Raw genomic sequence first — 16,486 nt, forward strand, 5'->3', positions numbered from 1 at the left:
GCCCTTCTACTTCATGTATTTTTGAATTCATTATGTAAGAGAATATTTAGCCTTACTATAAATTATAAATTTTCTACATTCAAATTAATATGAAATGCACTCAGAAATTTTTTCAGTAAGTGTCAGAAAAGCATCAGTGACCATATTGTTAATTCACATATATATTTAAAGTTATCTGGGGAGAGATTTCTCATTAATATAAATACCTTTGACATTATAACAAATGTTAAAGGAAATAATCTTTATCCTTCGGATTTGAAACATAAATAGATGTAATTGTTTAATCAAGTAGATATTAAAAACAGCTGTACAGTCTAAGCATATATATAGCAATACCTTTATTAATGGCTATTAAAATGTTAATGTCAGGGGGATGATAAGATGTTTCCTCACTGGGTTTTGATTTTAATTTTCTGGAGAATGTTTCATGTTATTTTAAAAATATGATATTTAGAGTCTCTTCAAGCGGGTTAGGCAGAGGTATTTTTAGCTGTCATGTGACTTGAGCATTTTGGCTGGTGTTGCAGAATAGGAAAGCATGTGTCTTAAATAGGTGACTCCTCTCAACCACTTACACAGAAAATTCCGAGTTGGCGTTTGTCTTTGTGATCTCCTTCTACAGTGAGCACATATTCATTCTGAGCTCTATCTGCACAGCTGTTTAAAACTTATCAAATATAGTCAAGAAAAAATGAGGCTAATTTTCTAGTATTAAAATATCGAACACTAGTTCCTAATTGTGTGTACACACATGCATGCATTGCACCACAGTGAGTTTAAACCTTAAATTACATTAGAGCCCCCGAGTTGTAATTTTATAAAGTAAATGATTAGGATTCTAGCTCATTATACCCTCATTTCCTTTGGAAAAAGTTAGGTTATTGTGGAAATGTTTTTCAGCATTCCATCATCAGGTGCAGGAAAAAAAAATGATTTAGGTAACATTCAAATACAATTGCCTTTTCAGCTCCTGAGACACCCTGATAAAAGAACGCTGTGCCAAAGGCACACACAGAAACTTGTCATTTAGGGAAAGTTCGCAGCTGAGCTAATTGGCACACTTTAGCAAAGATGACTGTATTTAAAGAGCAAGCGCTGCCTTTGGTTTGCCTGGAGCTGACAGAGTTGTTGCAGCAGGCTTTTGAGGGGAAATTAATTTCCTGTAATGAAATACTGTGGATTATAGTCTTTGTTCCTCTCCACCTTGGCCACAGAAACAACACTGGGGCTTTTTAGACAGCATTACAAGTCCTTTTGTAAAATAAGAGGGGACAGAATCAGCACGGAAGGGTCTCGCCCTGCTCCATTCTGTAGATGCAGAATGTTGCTCCTTTTGCTGGAGACGGAGAACCAAGGTCCTATGAAGCACTGAGTTAATGAGGATTCATCTGATGAAGAAAAAGAAACTAACAGCCCAAAACTAGTATTTATGCAAATGAAATCTTCGTGATTTGAAAATGGAATTTCTCTTTTTAAATTTTTTATTACATTTTAAGTGTGTGTGTGTGTGTGTGTGTGTGTGTGTGTGTGTGTGTGTGTGAAGCTCATGCATGTGACAGTGAATTTATGGAGGTCAGAGGACAACTTCTCAGAATGAGTTCCCTCCTCTTCTCACGTGTGGTCTGGAGACTGGACTCAGGCTCTCAGACTTAGTCCCATGTCTTCTGCAAAGAAACCTTGCCCACCTTTAAAGTGGGCTTGCCAAGCAGTATGGGGCTATGAACTTTGGTAAATGTTTCTGAGCAATTAACAGGTACCTTTGCACAAACGTGCACAGTCAAATATGCACGTGTGTAAATACTTCTGATACATCTATGGGATCTTGAGATGGCAGTGTGCATACTTCTGGAAGTTACGACATTTTTTAACCCACTGCAACATAAAAGTGATTTATTTTTTCCCTGAAAGATAAGGCAAACAATGGTGAAGATTGAAAGAAAACAAAAAGTAAAAAAGCAATAGAGAAAATGGTCCAGGTTCAAGATAGTTTTTTGTTTTGCCATAGCTTCCAGCCTTTGGAGGTAGAAAGCAGAAAGCTGACATTGTTCTCCTAACCTTACCTACAGTGCATCCCAGGGGCTCTCGTTGAGCTTCGTGGGCATCCACAGTGTCTACCTAGTCCTGGAGAAGATGTTAGACATCCTGTATTCCATTCTTGTGCCCTAGGGAGGACATGGCTTCTACCTTGGGAAAGTTTGGGTGAGGGTTTTGTAGCTGTCACACCAGGCAAATGTTTTCTATTGGTGTCTCTTTTATTGCCATTCATTGCATTCTTAATTTTGTCTCAAAACCAATCTAGAAGATATGTTAAATGGAGAAAGAGTACATTCCTGGATTCTTCTCCAAACTTCCTAAGTGCGGGTATTTATTACAGGCATGTACTACCACACAATTAAGGTTTAACATGACAATCACTGATCAATGTATACGTAAAAGCAAGTAGATCAATGAATTTCTAACACAAAATGAAAAGAGTTGCGTTTTCATTTACAATCATGTAACTTAAATTACACTTATGATGCAGGTAATGAGAACTTAAAAAACGCCTCCATGCTTAAGAGCACATACAGTTTTTGTAAAGGATCTGAGTTTGGTTCCTAGCACTCTGGTCAGGTGACTCACACTTCACCTCCTTCAAACTTCACCTCCACAGGACCCAGTGCTTCTGACCTCTATGGCCACCAGCATTCACTTATGCTTACCCACACACAGATACACACACGCGCAATTAAAAATAAATTTTAAGAAACACACAGTTGGGCTATTCAAAATGTCTGAGTTATTTTGTTGTTTGGTACTGTGGACATCAGAAGGTGGGATGAATTCTGAAGACAACCCTTGTCTAGCTATCTGCAAGCCCCATCTGTTTTATTCTCAGGATGACTTCCTCCAACATACAGGGGGAGCTGTTCTCAATCTGTCGGACATGTTGAGTTCATGACATCTCACCTTATGTGAAGGTGATCCTGCAGATCTCTCTGGAGCTGTGGCATTGGCAAAATTTATTAGCCAAAAGAATAGAAAGATTAATGGCAGTAACCATCTCCTTTTGAACTCTGATTGAATCCCTAGATTACAGTGGCCTTGCCCGCAGAAGAAAGCCTTATTTAGTGATGTAACACTTTCCCCAAAGCATCAGGTGCTTAAGTTAACACGTTTGCTGGCATCCAGGAAACTCAATAATCACTCTGTTCTTATCCTGTTTCCTACAGCCAATCCCACCCGAGTGGGTGGTCGCGAACCATACCCAGGCTCCGCAGAGGTGATCCGGGAGTCCAGTAGTACCACCGGCATGGTGGTGGGGATCGTCGCCGCTGCAGCCCTGTGCATCCTCATCCTCCTCTACGCCATGTACAAGTACAGAAACCGGGATGAAGGGTCATACCACGTGGATGAGAGTCGAAACTACATCAGTAACTCAGCACAGTCCAATGGGGCTGTGGTCAAGGAGAAACAGCCCAGCAGCGCCAAAAGCGCCAATAAAAACAAGAAAAACAAGGATAAAGAGTATTATGTCTGATCCCAAGATTCGAAAAAGACAGTTGTATAGAAATAGTCTTCATTTTATCTGAGACATAATATAAACTTATTTACTTTCCTTTTTATGAAGCACATACAAAAGAAGACAGGGAATGCAATCAGGAGGGAAAACTCTTTTTAAAAAAAGAACAAGCAAACAAGTATCTCATGCTCTTGTTTCTCAAAAAATAAAAACAAAAAAAAAATGAGAGAGAGAAGAAAGGAAGGAAAAAAATTCTAAAACAAACAACAAAAACAAAAAACACAGGGGCCAATAAATTCCCTAACATCCGCAGTGTTTTCATTTACTCTGCCTGTCTTTATGTTGCTGGAACATTCTAAAAGACGGTGAGGACCGCACGCATTCATATAGCAAAGGAGTATTACATCGAGGCACAACACAAAACCAACACAAAACACACATACACAAAGAAGCTACCTATGATCCTGGATTCAGCCAAAGTGCTAGCGCTTTCCTGAGAAGTCAGTGGGTCGGAGTGCCAGAGGAGAACGTCCGTTTGTGGGACCATCTGCAGATCATGAGGAGCTGGCCGTCTGGTGCGATGGAGCAGGGGTTGGAACCTGCACTTGAGACAAAGTGCTGGCTTTTTTGAAGACTTGTGTAGGAAGGCATTCAAAAAGCCCCTTCTGTTTGTGAGAGAATATAAAATAAAAGTATGGAGGCCTTATTTAAAAAAAATGGGAAATATAAGGCACGTTTTCACACTAAACGAAACGAGAGGGCATAGATGCAATCATTTGGGATTTTCATGCACGCTTACTATGTTATTACATATGTTTATATAAAACCCATCTCTGTGTGCTTTCTGGACTGTGATAAGTGACGTTTTATAGCCTGTTGTATAGAAAATGCAAACTATATCTCTGCTCTTCAGCCATTTTTGGTAAATTCAATGTTATAAGTGTTGCTAAGTATAGGCAGTTTTAATGACATCAGAGCAACAATTATTTCAGACCAATTTTTTTGCCACCATTATAAATTGCCACAATTACTTTTTTAAACAAAAATTACAGTGTAGTGTTTATTCTAAGAAAGATATGTATGAATGTATATAAAGAGACTCAGCTACTTCTTTTCTTACATGTATAGCCTTCATTCTGTTGCATTATTAAGTTTTAGTATTTGTATGAAAGGTGTGAATTAGAAGGTAAAATATATACCTACGTATCATATAATCCTTTCTCTCCCCCAAATACTCATATTTCTATATATGTTCAACATGCACACACACACACACACACACACACATCCATGCAGCCATCAGATATGATGGAACAACAGAACACACAAATACTGACAAACTGATAAGTACAGATGAAGACAGTTGTGCCAAGGTATTATGACAAATGAGTGATTTGCTTCACTGAGATCCTGACTCTAGAAAACCTCAAGTTTTCAGACCATAGTAAAATGGAACCCTGTATTAGGAAATAGACTATCACCACACATTGCTGCATAAATATGCATCACTTTACAGGCAGGTTACGGAAGCAACGTCGGTGAATTCTGGCTGCTGCAATGGAAAACTTTATTTCCCATAAAATTTGGTATAGTCTCTGAATGTGATGTGCGTGATCAAACTTTATGGAAAGTAAACATTTTCTCAACTAAAAAAGTATTCTCAATTTTTGATTCTGTATTACTACCCATTAAAATCATTCTATATCTCTTGATTACTGACTAAATTTTAACTTTTATGGTTTTACATCTTTACCATTAAATATAGTTTTAGTTTAACATACATTGTGTAGTAGTAAAGTATAGGTCATACACTTGTTTTGCATATTCTTTCAATGATGTTCATAGCAATAAATTATCAACATGAGAGAATAATTCCAAGGCTGCAGGGTGATGCTTCTGCAAAAATTGGTTACATGACATAAATATCTCCTAAAAGAATGATACTATGTTTCATAAATAAGAAGGATATCATTATAATTAGCTTTAATCAGCAAGGCATAAAATGCAAAACACGTTTTGTGATACTTAGTTAATGAAAAATATGCCAAGAAGTGGCCTGGATTTCAGACATAACAGTACCTTAAAAATATGTATATATCATAACAAATTACAAGGAACTACAGCTGCCAAGTAATTGTGTAAGAAGTCTTGAAGGCTTTCCATCATGTGGAAAATAGATGGCATAAAACAAAAATTTATTACCCATTACTTCTGTTCATGTCTTCATATACTTTTAATTTGCCAGGTTAAAAGAACTCGCAAGTCTTTTCCCCTTACCCTCTCATCCAGTCTTACTCAGGGAAAGCCAGAGAAATAAAAAGGAACATAAAATCACTAATTTACAGCTTAAAGTATATATATAATATTGCTTTTCCATTGTATCTATTTAACTCAAACTAGTTTCATTTGAAAGGATCCTAAAAGATGATGGAAAAATAAATTGAATTGCAGTGTTTTCAAATCATCTGTCTGGGAGGCTTGCTCTTTGTCATTGATTTCATTGTTTCCTCCCATCATAAATGTTAAAATTTCACACATTGATAGAAACTATGTTTAATTTTATTGACTTACACAAAACCCAGCAGTTTCCGCCCCCCCCCCCCATGAATGGAGAAGGACAGGATAGGATCATGAGTCTTCTAAGGAAATAAACTTGAATAAAATCCAAATATCTTTCTATTAAACATATCAGGGTCCGTGTGTCATTGGTAACTCACAGAGGATTCCGCACTACCTGGCATAAACTGATTACATCTCTCGATTGTAATTTTTCTGATTGAGTATGCTTCTTTTTTATCCATGTAATGTGTTGCCTTTAAAAAAACAAAAAAACGATGACTACACTAATGTGTGAGGTGGTATGTCCCTAAGATGTCAAGGAAAGGCCACTTTAATCATGCCCTTCTACTTCTTTGAGTGACTGGGTATCTGAGGGGTTTGTTTCGTTTTGTTTTTCTGTTGCAAGGCCAATTTATCCATTATTGGAAATGCTAAGCAAGTGGAATTTACTGTTTTGTTAATAAACTATTTCTTAATACAACTGTGGCTTATTGATTTTCAAACTTGCATGCAGCACTATTTTGTCTCTAAATTGAGCTGTGAGGAAGAAGAGTGCATTTGAAAGGGAATCTTCTCTTCAGCCCCTAGGGAGAGGGGATGATTCAGCCCTTTCTGCGTTTTATTGCACATTAAGCTCCTGTCTTCATAGGCTAAGATGCAGGTACTCTGTGTCATTTGCTTGGAAACATACAGAACTAGCTGAGAACAATATAAATAAATGCTTATATCATAAATACACCCTCTACGTAAGCTGCAATAGAATTAAAGTTAATTACACCTGTAATTAGCTACAGAATCTCTCATTAGCTATAATTTCCCTAATTTCATCTCTTCTCATCTGTACTAAGAACAGTATCAGCATTGTAAAGTGGTAATGATTATATGAACTACTATATCTCGTAAGTAAGTACACAAAAAGAATGACTACTACAGCATTATTTTATAGGAAGCAAGGCTTTGAGAAAACACAAAATCATGTGCTAAGATTGTTATTTGAAAAACTCACCAAAGAAAAAAAGGGAAAACCTTTAGCAAATTCTGACATACAGTTGAACAGACATATATTTTCTCTCATGCTTATTTTTTTATAAAACCAGTCTTTGTGGAAAGCATTTCATCCATCACCAACTTTCAATCCTATAGCTGGTAATTGTTTAAAGACCTTGAATTATTTTAAACAAAACTTCCCAACAATATAAACATTTTTCATTTTCATAGTACTGAATTTCAACAGTAATGCTACATACCCCAGTAGCTATGACTATATTCTTACAGAGTCACGTGTCATTCCATGAATTTGAGATGTGTAGGAGAAACAACCCATATTTCTGTAATGATTAAATTAAAGACTATATAATTTAGCTTGCTTTAAAAACTGTAGGGCATTTTAAAGTTTTGGCTATATAAATGCTATAAGCAGTCCACTGACTGATCTGCATTCATTTGAATTGCTGTGATAAAATAACTTTACAAAAGCAATTTGGAGAGGAAAGGGCTTACTGGGGATCCCATTTCATGTTACAGCCTATCATTTAGGAAAAGTCAAGGCAAAAATTCAAGTAACTAGTCACATAAAATGCATAATTATGAGAAATGAGAAATAAATGCATGTAGAATTTTTTTTAATTTGCTTGCTTGCTCTTAGCTAGCTTTCTCTTCTTAAACACTGTTCAAGATTTCCTGACAAGAGAATGGTGTCACCCAAATGGGCTGCAATGTCCTACATTAATGAACAGTCAAGACAGTTCCCTACAGATTAGGTCACACACCAACTTAATCTAGATAATTGTTTATTGAGCCTCTCTTTCCAAATGATACTAGGTTGTATCAAGTTGATAATGAGAGCTACCCAGTATACAAACCACGTATTCTTAGATTCTTGACCTGTGGGGAACCTAGCACTCAGGGATAGTACCGTTCTATTGTGCATAGGAAGTATTCTCAATAACTAGACATTCAGTCATGGAACTTCTGTACAAATTATTTACAAATTGGCTCTCCACATTTTTACTGAACACTCTTATATGCCCTCATTCTATCTATATCCAACTTTAAGATAAAATCAATATTCCTTTAGAAATCAACTTTCCCAAGGACTGAAGCATTTATTTTTAGCGCCTTGAAGACGGACTATACATACCCACAATGTAGCAAGCTCCTATCCAAATAAGGCATCTGTCTTTTAACACCTGAAGGCCACTGATATTTGAAAATGGGAAATAGACTATTAAAAGCACCTAAGAGATCACTAAATAGCTGGTTATATTGAAGAATACAGGAGGAAACAACTGTTCTGAAGATTTGCAAAATGAGGAGTCCTGGATTTCTTTCTGATACATTTTCTTTCTTCAAGGAAACTGAGTTGTTCTAGATCAACTTCCATAGGTACTTTCTGTGCTTGTGTTAAATACTCTTGCATTGAATGTTGTGTCTCCACCATATCTACTTATGGTGAGGAACATGAGCATTCAAGTGACTTCAGATGTCTCTCTCAAAATATCCTTGAATAAGGAAATGGTAAAGGTTTCTCCACTGAGCTAACCTTGCTCAACAGTACACAAAAACCCTTTGGGGAAGATGGGATATTGAAGAACAGTATCGATGTAACATTGTTCAGAAGAAAGCCTGATTGAGCACTTCTGGTTTGCAAGAGTTTAGATTATTACTATTTACAATAATGCTCTTTACAGTTAAAAAAAAAAGCAACTTCAGCAGAAAATTTCCACAAACACAAAATTTAAAATAGGTTTGTGTCTAAAGTTCAGTTTAAAAATTACTAGCTGTAGAAACATACAAACTTTAGTCAGTTGCAAAGGTGAGGAGATCCGACAACCTACAGGATTTGAAGATTAAAAAATGAATTTAAATGTTTTAGTTTTATGGAGTATTTGAGTAAGAGAAAAATGAAAAGTTGTTTACCTCTGTAGTGCAATTTCTAATTGGTCTTAATAATAAAAACCCTGAGTCAGATGTTAGAGGGTGAAAGCTGAAAGATCAGAGAAGCAGAGCGGCAGCCACTATTTCTTACCTTTACGAAATCCTCAGATTGAATGTACTATCCTGTCTCTCTAAGACCTCAGACTGAAAGCCTTGAGCTCCCGTCTCCTCCTGCCTTACATTCCTCTCTCTGCCCAGCCATATCACTTTTTCTTTCCACCTTCCTAGTGCTGGGATTAAAGAAAGGTGTGTGACACCCAAGTCCTTGGATTAAAAGTCTGGGGCATCATTGCCTGGCTCTGTTTCTGTTTTTAAGTTGATCAATCTTGTGTAGCCCAGGCTGGCCTTGAATTCACAGAGATCCATCTGTCTTTGTCTCCTGAGTGCTGGAATTAAAGGTGTGCACCACCACTACCTGGCCTCCATGGCTAACTAGTGTGGCTAGCTCTATACTCATTGTCAGGTGAGTTTTACTTGTTGGATCACAAAAAAAAAAAAAAAAAAAAAAAAAAAAGTATCACCATCTATCCCCCTCCCCTCTACTCCACCCTAAACAAGGTTTCTCTGTGTAATAGCTCTGGCTGTCCTGGAACTCCCTTTGTAGACTCAGACAAGCTTCCAGCTCACAGAGAACCACCTCACTCTGCCTTCTGCATGCTGGGGATTAAGAGTGTGGCATTACTGCCTAGTCTTATTGTTTGCCTTTTTAACAGGTAGAGCACATAGGCAATGTGGCTTTCATAAAATTGTTGATCTAAAATTAGAACTGTTTTAAGGCATATATTAATATTTTTCCCAAAAAAGACAGTTCTATGGCCTCAGACCAAGCATTCATTGTCTGACCATGGCTACGACAAGGACCGTTTCTTTGCAATCCTGTGAATTTCACTGAGGAATAATTATGGTTGCTTATGTACAGCTTTGTGTGACAGTGTGCCAAGCACAGAGAATAGCCCTCTCTCACACATGTAGCCTTCCCAGTTCTATCCGCCTTCACTCAGTCCTGCTTGGGCCTCCCTTCCCCGAAACTTAACATTATTAGTTTCCCTTTTACTAAAGCTATAAGCAGTCTAGACTCAGTGTATTCTTTAAGTTATTGCAAATCACATTTTTACAATTAATAAAATGACTTAGAGGATAAAAACACTTGCTTCCAAGCCTGAAAACCTAAGTTCTTTCTCCAGGACCTAAATGGTAGGAGAGAAACCAAACCCTCTCCTGCCCCATCTCCACATCATAGAAGCAAGTTGTCCTCTTTCCTCCACATTCAGGCCATGCTATGACACTTCCAATACACACACAAACACACACACACACACACCACCGTAATTATGTGACACACAGCCACATGACACACATGTATAACCACACAAAATAAATAAATGTAATACAATTTTCTTAATAAACACATTTGTGTGTGCATTGGCTGGGGCATACAGGAGATAACTTTCTGGAGTCTGAATTAAGTGCATCAGGCTTGGCAAATGGGTGCCTGTATTGGCTGAGCCACCCTGCTGGTCTTGCAGACTTCTTGTCCTCTTAGGAATCTTCTTCTCTTCAATATTTTGCTCTTCCACAATGGGAGCAGAATGATCACAATACTTGATCAGCCAGTTTAAAATGCATTTCTTACCTTTCTTAATTAGAACATTTTTCTCTTAAAAATAACATGTGAAGTTTCCTTACTGTTTTTAATTATATCTTCTATTTTTGAGATTAATATAATTGTAGGCAGAGGCTGCTTCTTTGTTCGCAACCATCCAGACCCAAAATAATCACGGAAATACTATATTAATTAAAACACTGCTCAGTCTATTAGCTTAGGCTTCTTATTAACTAACTCTTACATCTTAAATTTACCCATTCTTATTATTTTGTGTTTTACTACTAGGTTTGTGGTTTACCAGTAACGTTCCCGGGCATCTGTCTCCTTTGGCTGCTACATGACATCTCTCTGATTCATCCTTCTTTTCTCTTCTATCTCTGCTTGGAATTCCTGCCTTGCTCTATTCTGCCCTGCTATAGGCCCAAAGCAGTTTCTTAATTAACAATGGTAATGAAACATATTCACAGCATATAGAGGGGAATCCCACATCATATAATTACATAATCTCTTCTTTCCTTTCCTCCATCTAAAGCCTCCTGATACATCTCCTTGCTCTTTCCTCAAATCCATGGCCTTTTTTCATTAGTTATTGTTACATAATATAGACACATGCATAGTGTGTATATGATTATATATGTGAATGTGTGTGTGATAGGCATATGTGAAAAGTTAGAGAGGGACAGAGAGCCCAGGAAGCCTAAACCTTATACAAAGAGCTAGAGGCAACTAAGAAAACCTTATTGTTTCTTAAAATTTTATAATTTTGTATGAAATACATACATCCAACTAAATTCTGACCAAAAGAAACCCTGTGTGTTTTATTGTGTGTGTACAAAATAAAAGGACTTTTAGCTCATGCCTATGGAATTCATTATTGGAATATAGGTGTCAGATGTATTTTAGCTTCAAATTTTATATTAATTTTAAATACTGACATTTTTAATAAATGCATATATTTAGTATTTTTTCATTGAATGCCCGCCAAGTTTCCTTAGCCTTCTTCTCTAGGTAAAGGTGAGTGCACTATCTGCCCATTTCACAGCCCCACAACACAGGACAATCAGACACAATAGGGAGTCAAGTCAAAGCAGGAACTCAGTTTATTACTGTGAGCATCAGCTTATATAGGTTAAGTGACATGATGTGATGTGGGGGAACCTCCAGCCAATGAGAGACAGTCAAGCCTTCCCTCTGGCTGGAGGGGCTTCTACCTAGATTTTGCTGTCTCATCCTTGGTAGCGTTGACTATCCCTCAAACTCGAGCCAGGCTTTTCTCCCTCCTAAATGCCTTAAGGTACAGGTCCTGAGATAATTTTGGCTCAACAACTGAATGCCTAGATACCCATGATTAGCAAATACACACGATCCACTGTGACAGGGCAAAACAGTGCAGAGGTTCCTCCACCTTGTATTCTACTGAGGTCATTTTACAGTTGACTAGAATTTAAACCCCGTGATGAAAAATTCCATGGAAAATTACCTAGCTCTAAACTAGGAAGTTGAGGTCAAGATGCCCCAGCTAATGTTGCTTGCTTTGGTTAAACTGCCTGCTTGTGCAAATCTCCCCCTCCACCTAACTGCTTACTTTAGCTTCTATTAAACTGCTTGCTTATGCAAAACCTCCCCTGTATCTGACAAACAAGATGTGTTTTTTGTCTTTAAAAGCTCCTTGTTCTAAATGCTCAGGGATTCACTTGGGTCCCAAATACCTGAGCGTAGTCCCAGTTGACTGGAATAAAGACTTTCAGTTGGGTATAAATTGTGTCTGAATAATCCTTTCTGATGGGAACCCCATAACATGATGAAAATGGAAATGACAGACAATTCATCTCCGCTTACTACTTTTCAGCAGCAGGCAGTTCTGCTTCCCAGGGACATTTGAGAATATCGGGATGATAATTATGACTATGTATTTGGTAGAGATGGGGCATTGTTATAACAGCTTAGAGTATGTAGAACAGCTACACCTAAACAAAAATATACTGTTATTTCATCTGAACTGTCATCAGGTATATCAGGTTGTCCATAATACTATGAACTGGCTAGACTAACACTTATAAATTTGACAAGGCTTTCAGTCAATTGACCTGTTGTAGTCTCAGTGTCTACCCAACAATCCTAAAAAAAAAAAAAAAAAAAAAAAAATTAAAAAATTAAAATTAAATACATTCCTCCCAGTCTGTCTGTGACTTTCATTAGGAAAAAATTAGCTTAACTGGTAATGGTATTTGTTAACCAATACCATTAAAAAAAATAAAGTAGCTGTAACGTGATTATTTACTTATTGGTTTTTCAAGGCAGGCTTTCTCTGTGTAGTCCTGGCTGTCCTGGAACTCTATACAAAATTGTCCTTGAATTCACAGAGATCTATCTGCCTCTACCCACCTCACCTCCACACCTCTCAGTGCTAGGATTGAAGGTTCGAGTTACCACTGACAAAACTAAGGTATTTTATTTATTTTAATTTCAAGCTTGCCATTATAGTTATTTAAAATTCCTTGTGAAGGTTACTTTTGAAATTGGAAGAGAATTGATTTTTTAGTTCATTGGGTATCCCGCTTTGCTTTCTAAAAACATTAAAAGTTACTGGAATAACTTCCTACCCTCCCATTCAAGTTATCAAGAACGTAACAGGCCATTGCAAGAGCAGTACACTCCCAAAGAAAGGGTGCGGGAGTCATTTACTCTTTGCCTACCTTGAACATCACTTCTCACTGCTTCTAGATTGCTGGAAGCCTGATTCTAAAAGCTGAGGATTAAGTTTGAGTCTTGGCCTACTGGTCTATTCTGGATTCTCCAGTGTGCACTTGAGTGTTGTTTCCAGAAGGTCATTGTGGTAGAGTTTGGATCATGTGTGTGTGTCCCCAGTGCACATGTTAAAGGCTTTGTCCCAGGCTCTGATCACTTGAGAAGATGGTAGAACTTCCTAGAGGTGGGGGCTTCAGAGAAGGGAGTCAGATTATTGATGGTGCTTTGAAAGAGATTAGAGATCTCAGTTCTTCATTTCTTTTTCTCTTGCTTTCATGTCTCCAGCTGCCACTAAGAGTGACTTTCTCCATCTCTTGTTTTTGTCATGAAGTAATGGATCACCACAGGTCCAATGACATAGTTTCTTAACATCTTAAAGGCATTTTCTACCATAAGTGAAGCAGTCTAGACACCTATGCCCCTTTTCACTTTTGCTAGGGAATACATACTTGTACCTGCCACGTGCAGAAGTTTGACTTCAAAATGCATGTATTGGGCCAGGCATATTGGTGTACACCTTTGATCCCAGCACATATGGGCGGAGGCAGGCAGATCTTTGTGATTAATTCATGATTTTGTGGGCCTGTGGCTTGCAAATGTTCATGGCCCTGGTATGGATTTTAAGACTTGGTTACTCTGGGCTTCTTCAGGGGATTTTTCAAACCCCGAATATTGAGAAAAGAAGTGCTGTCAAGTGGACTTAGACTCAAAATTACAATGTTTTTGTTTGATTTTCTTCTTTTTCTTTATTCCTATGTGTTTTGTAATTTTCTGGGGAGGCATGCACAAATGTGCATTAGCCCTGTTAATCCCAAATATGGGAGGAGAAAGACCACAAACCCAAATTATCATGGCCAAATAATTAAAGCAAACAATCAATTAAAACAACCTGCTTTATTTGTGTATATAGGCTGCCTCTCCCTAAAGCAGTTTGAGGAGTCAGTATTGAATGGGTAGAAGATAGGTTGTTAAAGTTTAGCGTTCAGTATTTTCCAAATGGGAGATTATGGAGGCAAAACAGGCAAGGTTACAAGACTAGAACATAAATATGACAAGTTAGTCACAGAAACCTCATGAAATAAAACACGATTACAAGATGATCAGAACAACAGGTAATCGTAACAAGACAGCCATAACAACCCCTTTGAAACAAAGGTAAGATTGCAAAATGGTTATTAACTTTTTGAACAAGATATGTTTGCCATCACTGAAACAGGCAGTACAGAACTATTTGTAATTAAGGTGGGGCACAGCTCAGTCCTTGAAAATCAAAAGTTTAGTCATAAATGGTAATGAATCTCATTTGTATTTACTAATAAGGTGGTTTTTAAGCCTAAGATAGAAGCAGGCGGGTTCTTCATTATGTGTCTATGTCAAATTTTTTTTTTTGTTTTGTTTTTTGTTTTTTCGAGACAAGGTTTCTCTGTGGTTTTGGAGCCTGTCCTGGAACTAGCTCTTGTAGACCAAATTCTTAATAGGGTCTTAGCATTCTTTACCTGGGAGGAAACAAAATTGGTAATGTGTCAAAAGATTTATTGCTTATTTATAAATTATACCTGTTTGGTTAGCATAAATAGAATAAATATTTTAAGGCCATATAATCTTTGTATGACAATAGCGCTTATTTTGTCATATTTACCAAGAAGTTTCCTTGTACCTCATATTCCAGCTCTTTATTGAGAATGGGGGTGGGATTGTACTCTCTACTGTAACTAGGATGCCACTGTCAGTACCCAGGAAGACTGGAATATTATCCAAGGGCCAGGAGAACACTAGAGCAATGGGGTATTCATCAGATGCATCTGGTTTGCTGATACAGATGAGGAGACAGGAAGCAATCACATCAACTGTACTGGTTTATATCGGCTTTCAGCAAGTTCAGAGTTTTCTGGATTTGGATCTCTACCTGAGGTTGGCATGGTGTAGCTCACCTTTGGAGCAGTTTGTAGTCCAGAGCTGATTTCTGGATGGTGTCTACCAGTTGAGTGGAACTCTGCCAAGTCAGATACAGATGAGGGACAGAAATTAAACTACTTTTATATTTGAAACTTCTTCCTGAGTAATAGGCAATAGGCAGAGAAGCACAGGTTATTGATGGACATAAGTATTTATTTGACCTGTGAGAGGTAGATCAAAGTCTTGTGATTTTTTTTGACTCCCTGAAGTTTATATTGCCATTGCTTGTAATTTGTATTGAAATCCATATTGTAGAAAAAGCAACTAACAGCAGTTGTAAATTAGCTGGAGAAGACTCATGTCTTTGAATTACAACAGACGCAACAGCTTTGGGTTAAAAAATATGCACCTCTCTCTCTCTCTCTCTCTCTCTCTTTCTCTTTCTTTCTTTTTCTGAGACAGGATTTCTCTGTAGCTTTGGAGCCTGCCCTGGAACTAGCTCTTGTAGACCAGGCTGGACTCAAACTCACAGAGATTCACCTACCTCTGCCTCCCAAGTGCTAAGATTAAAGGTGTGTGCCACTACCGCCTGGCCTAAAAAATATGAACGTTTTTCTATTCAGAGGGCTAGATGTATATATTAGGTGGAGATGTTCTTAGCATGGTAACAAGCACCTTTAAGTCTATATTTAGAAGATAAACAGAGGAAGTTTAAAATCTTGGGCTTGTGACTATAATAGTAGTCGATGTTTTACCAGTTTATCAGAACTCCTTTGATTAATGTAAAGACTTGGAACTTTTGAAATCTTTGTATAACAATCACATAGAGTAATTTGTACTTATATACCTTGAGATATTTTCTTAGTTCCTTATAACTTAAAGTTATAAGGACCTAGGCCGAAGGTGAGGCATGGGGTAGTTTTTTTCAGTGGTTTTCATTACCATGGGACAGGTAGCATTGCCTTGTCCCATCATTGTAATTGAGGGATTATTTGACATGGGTGTGGATGTGACTATCAGTACTCCATAATCTCGGCATCCAAATTGGCCTCTTCAAGAGACAGATGTTCAATTCATCAGAATTGGAATCTTATCTCAAGTGAAACAAAGCATGAGATGGGTTGAATGCATGGGGCCAGAAGTACAGAGAAAAGTTGAGGCCATATGTGGGTAATATAGCAATAAATCTCTTGGGTCATTATCTACTACAACAGTGAATTGCAATCTGATATAGATAT

General features: G+C 37.6%; 1 protein-coding gene across 37 annotated transcripts in view; it reads left to right on the forward strand.

Annotated features, from left to right (window-relative positions):
- Nrxn1 (neurexin 1) overlaps positions 1 to 6,542 on the forward strand; it is a 1,077,006-nt gene extending 1,070,464 nt beyond the window's left edge. For all 37 annotated transcript variants that reach the window (XM_057767124.1, XM_057767151.1, XM_057767179.1 and 34 more), the window contains one exon: positions 3,213 to 6,542. In XM_057767124.1, coding sequence (XP_057623107.1) covers positions 3,213 to 3,520 — 308 coding nt within the window. In that variant the 3' untranslated portion in view covers positions 3,521 to 6,542. The remainder of the gene's footprint in view (positions 1 to 3,212) is intronic.
- Positions 6,543 to 16,486: the final 9,944 nt, after the last annotated feature.

The sequence above is a fragment of the Chionomys nivalis genome, chromosome 1 (genome assembly GCF_950005125.1).
Source record: "Chionomys nivalis chromosome 1, mChiNiv1.1, whole genome shotgun sequence".
Taxonomy (NCBI): domain Eukaryota; kingdom Metazoa; phylum Chordata; class Mammalia; order Rodentia; family Cricetidae; genus Chionomys; species Chionomys nivalis.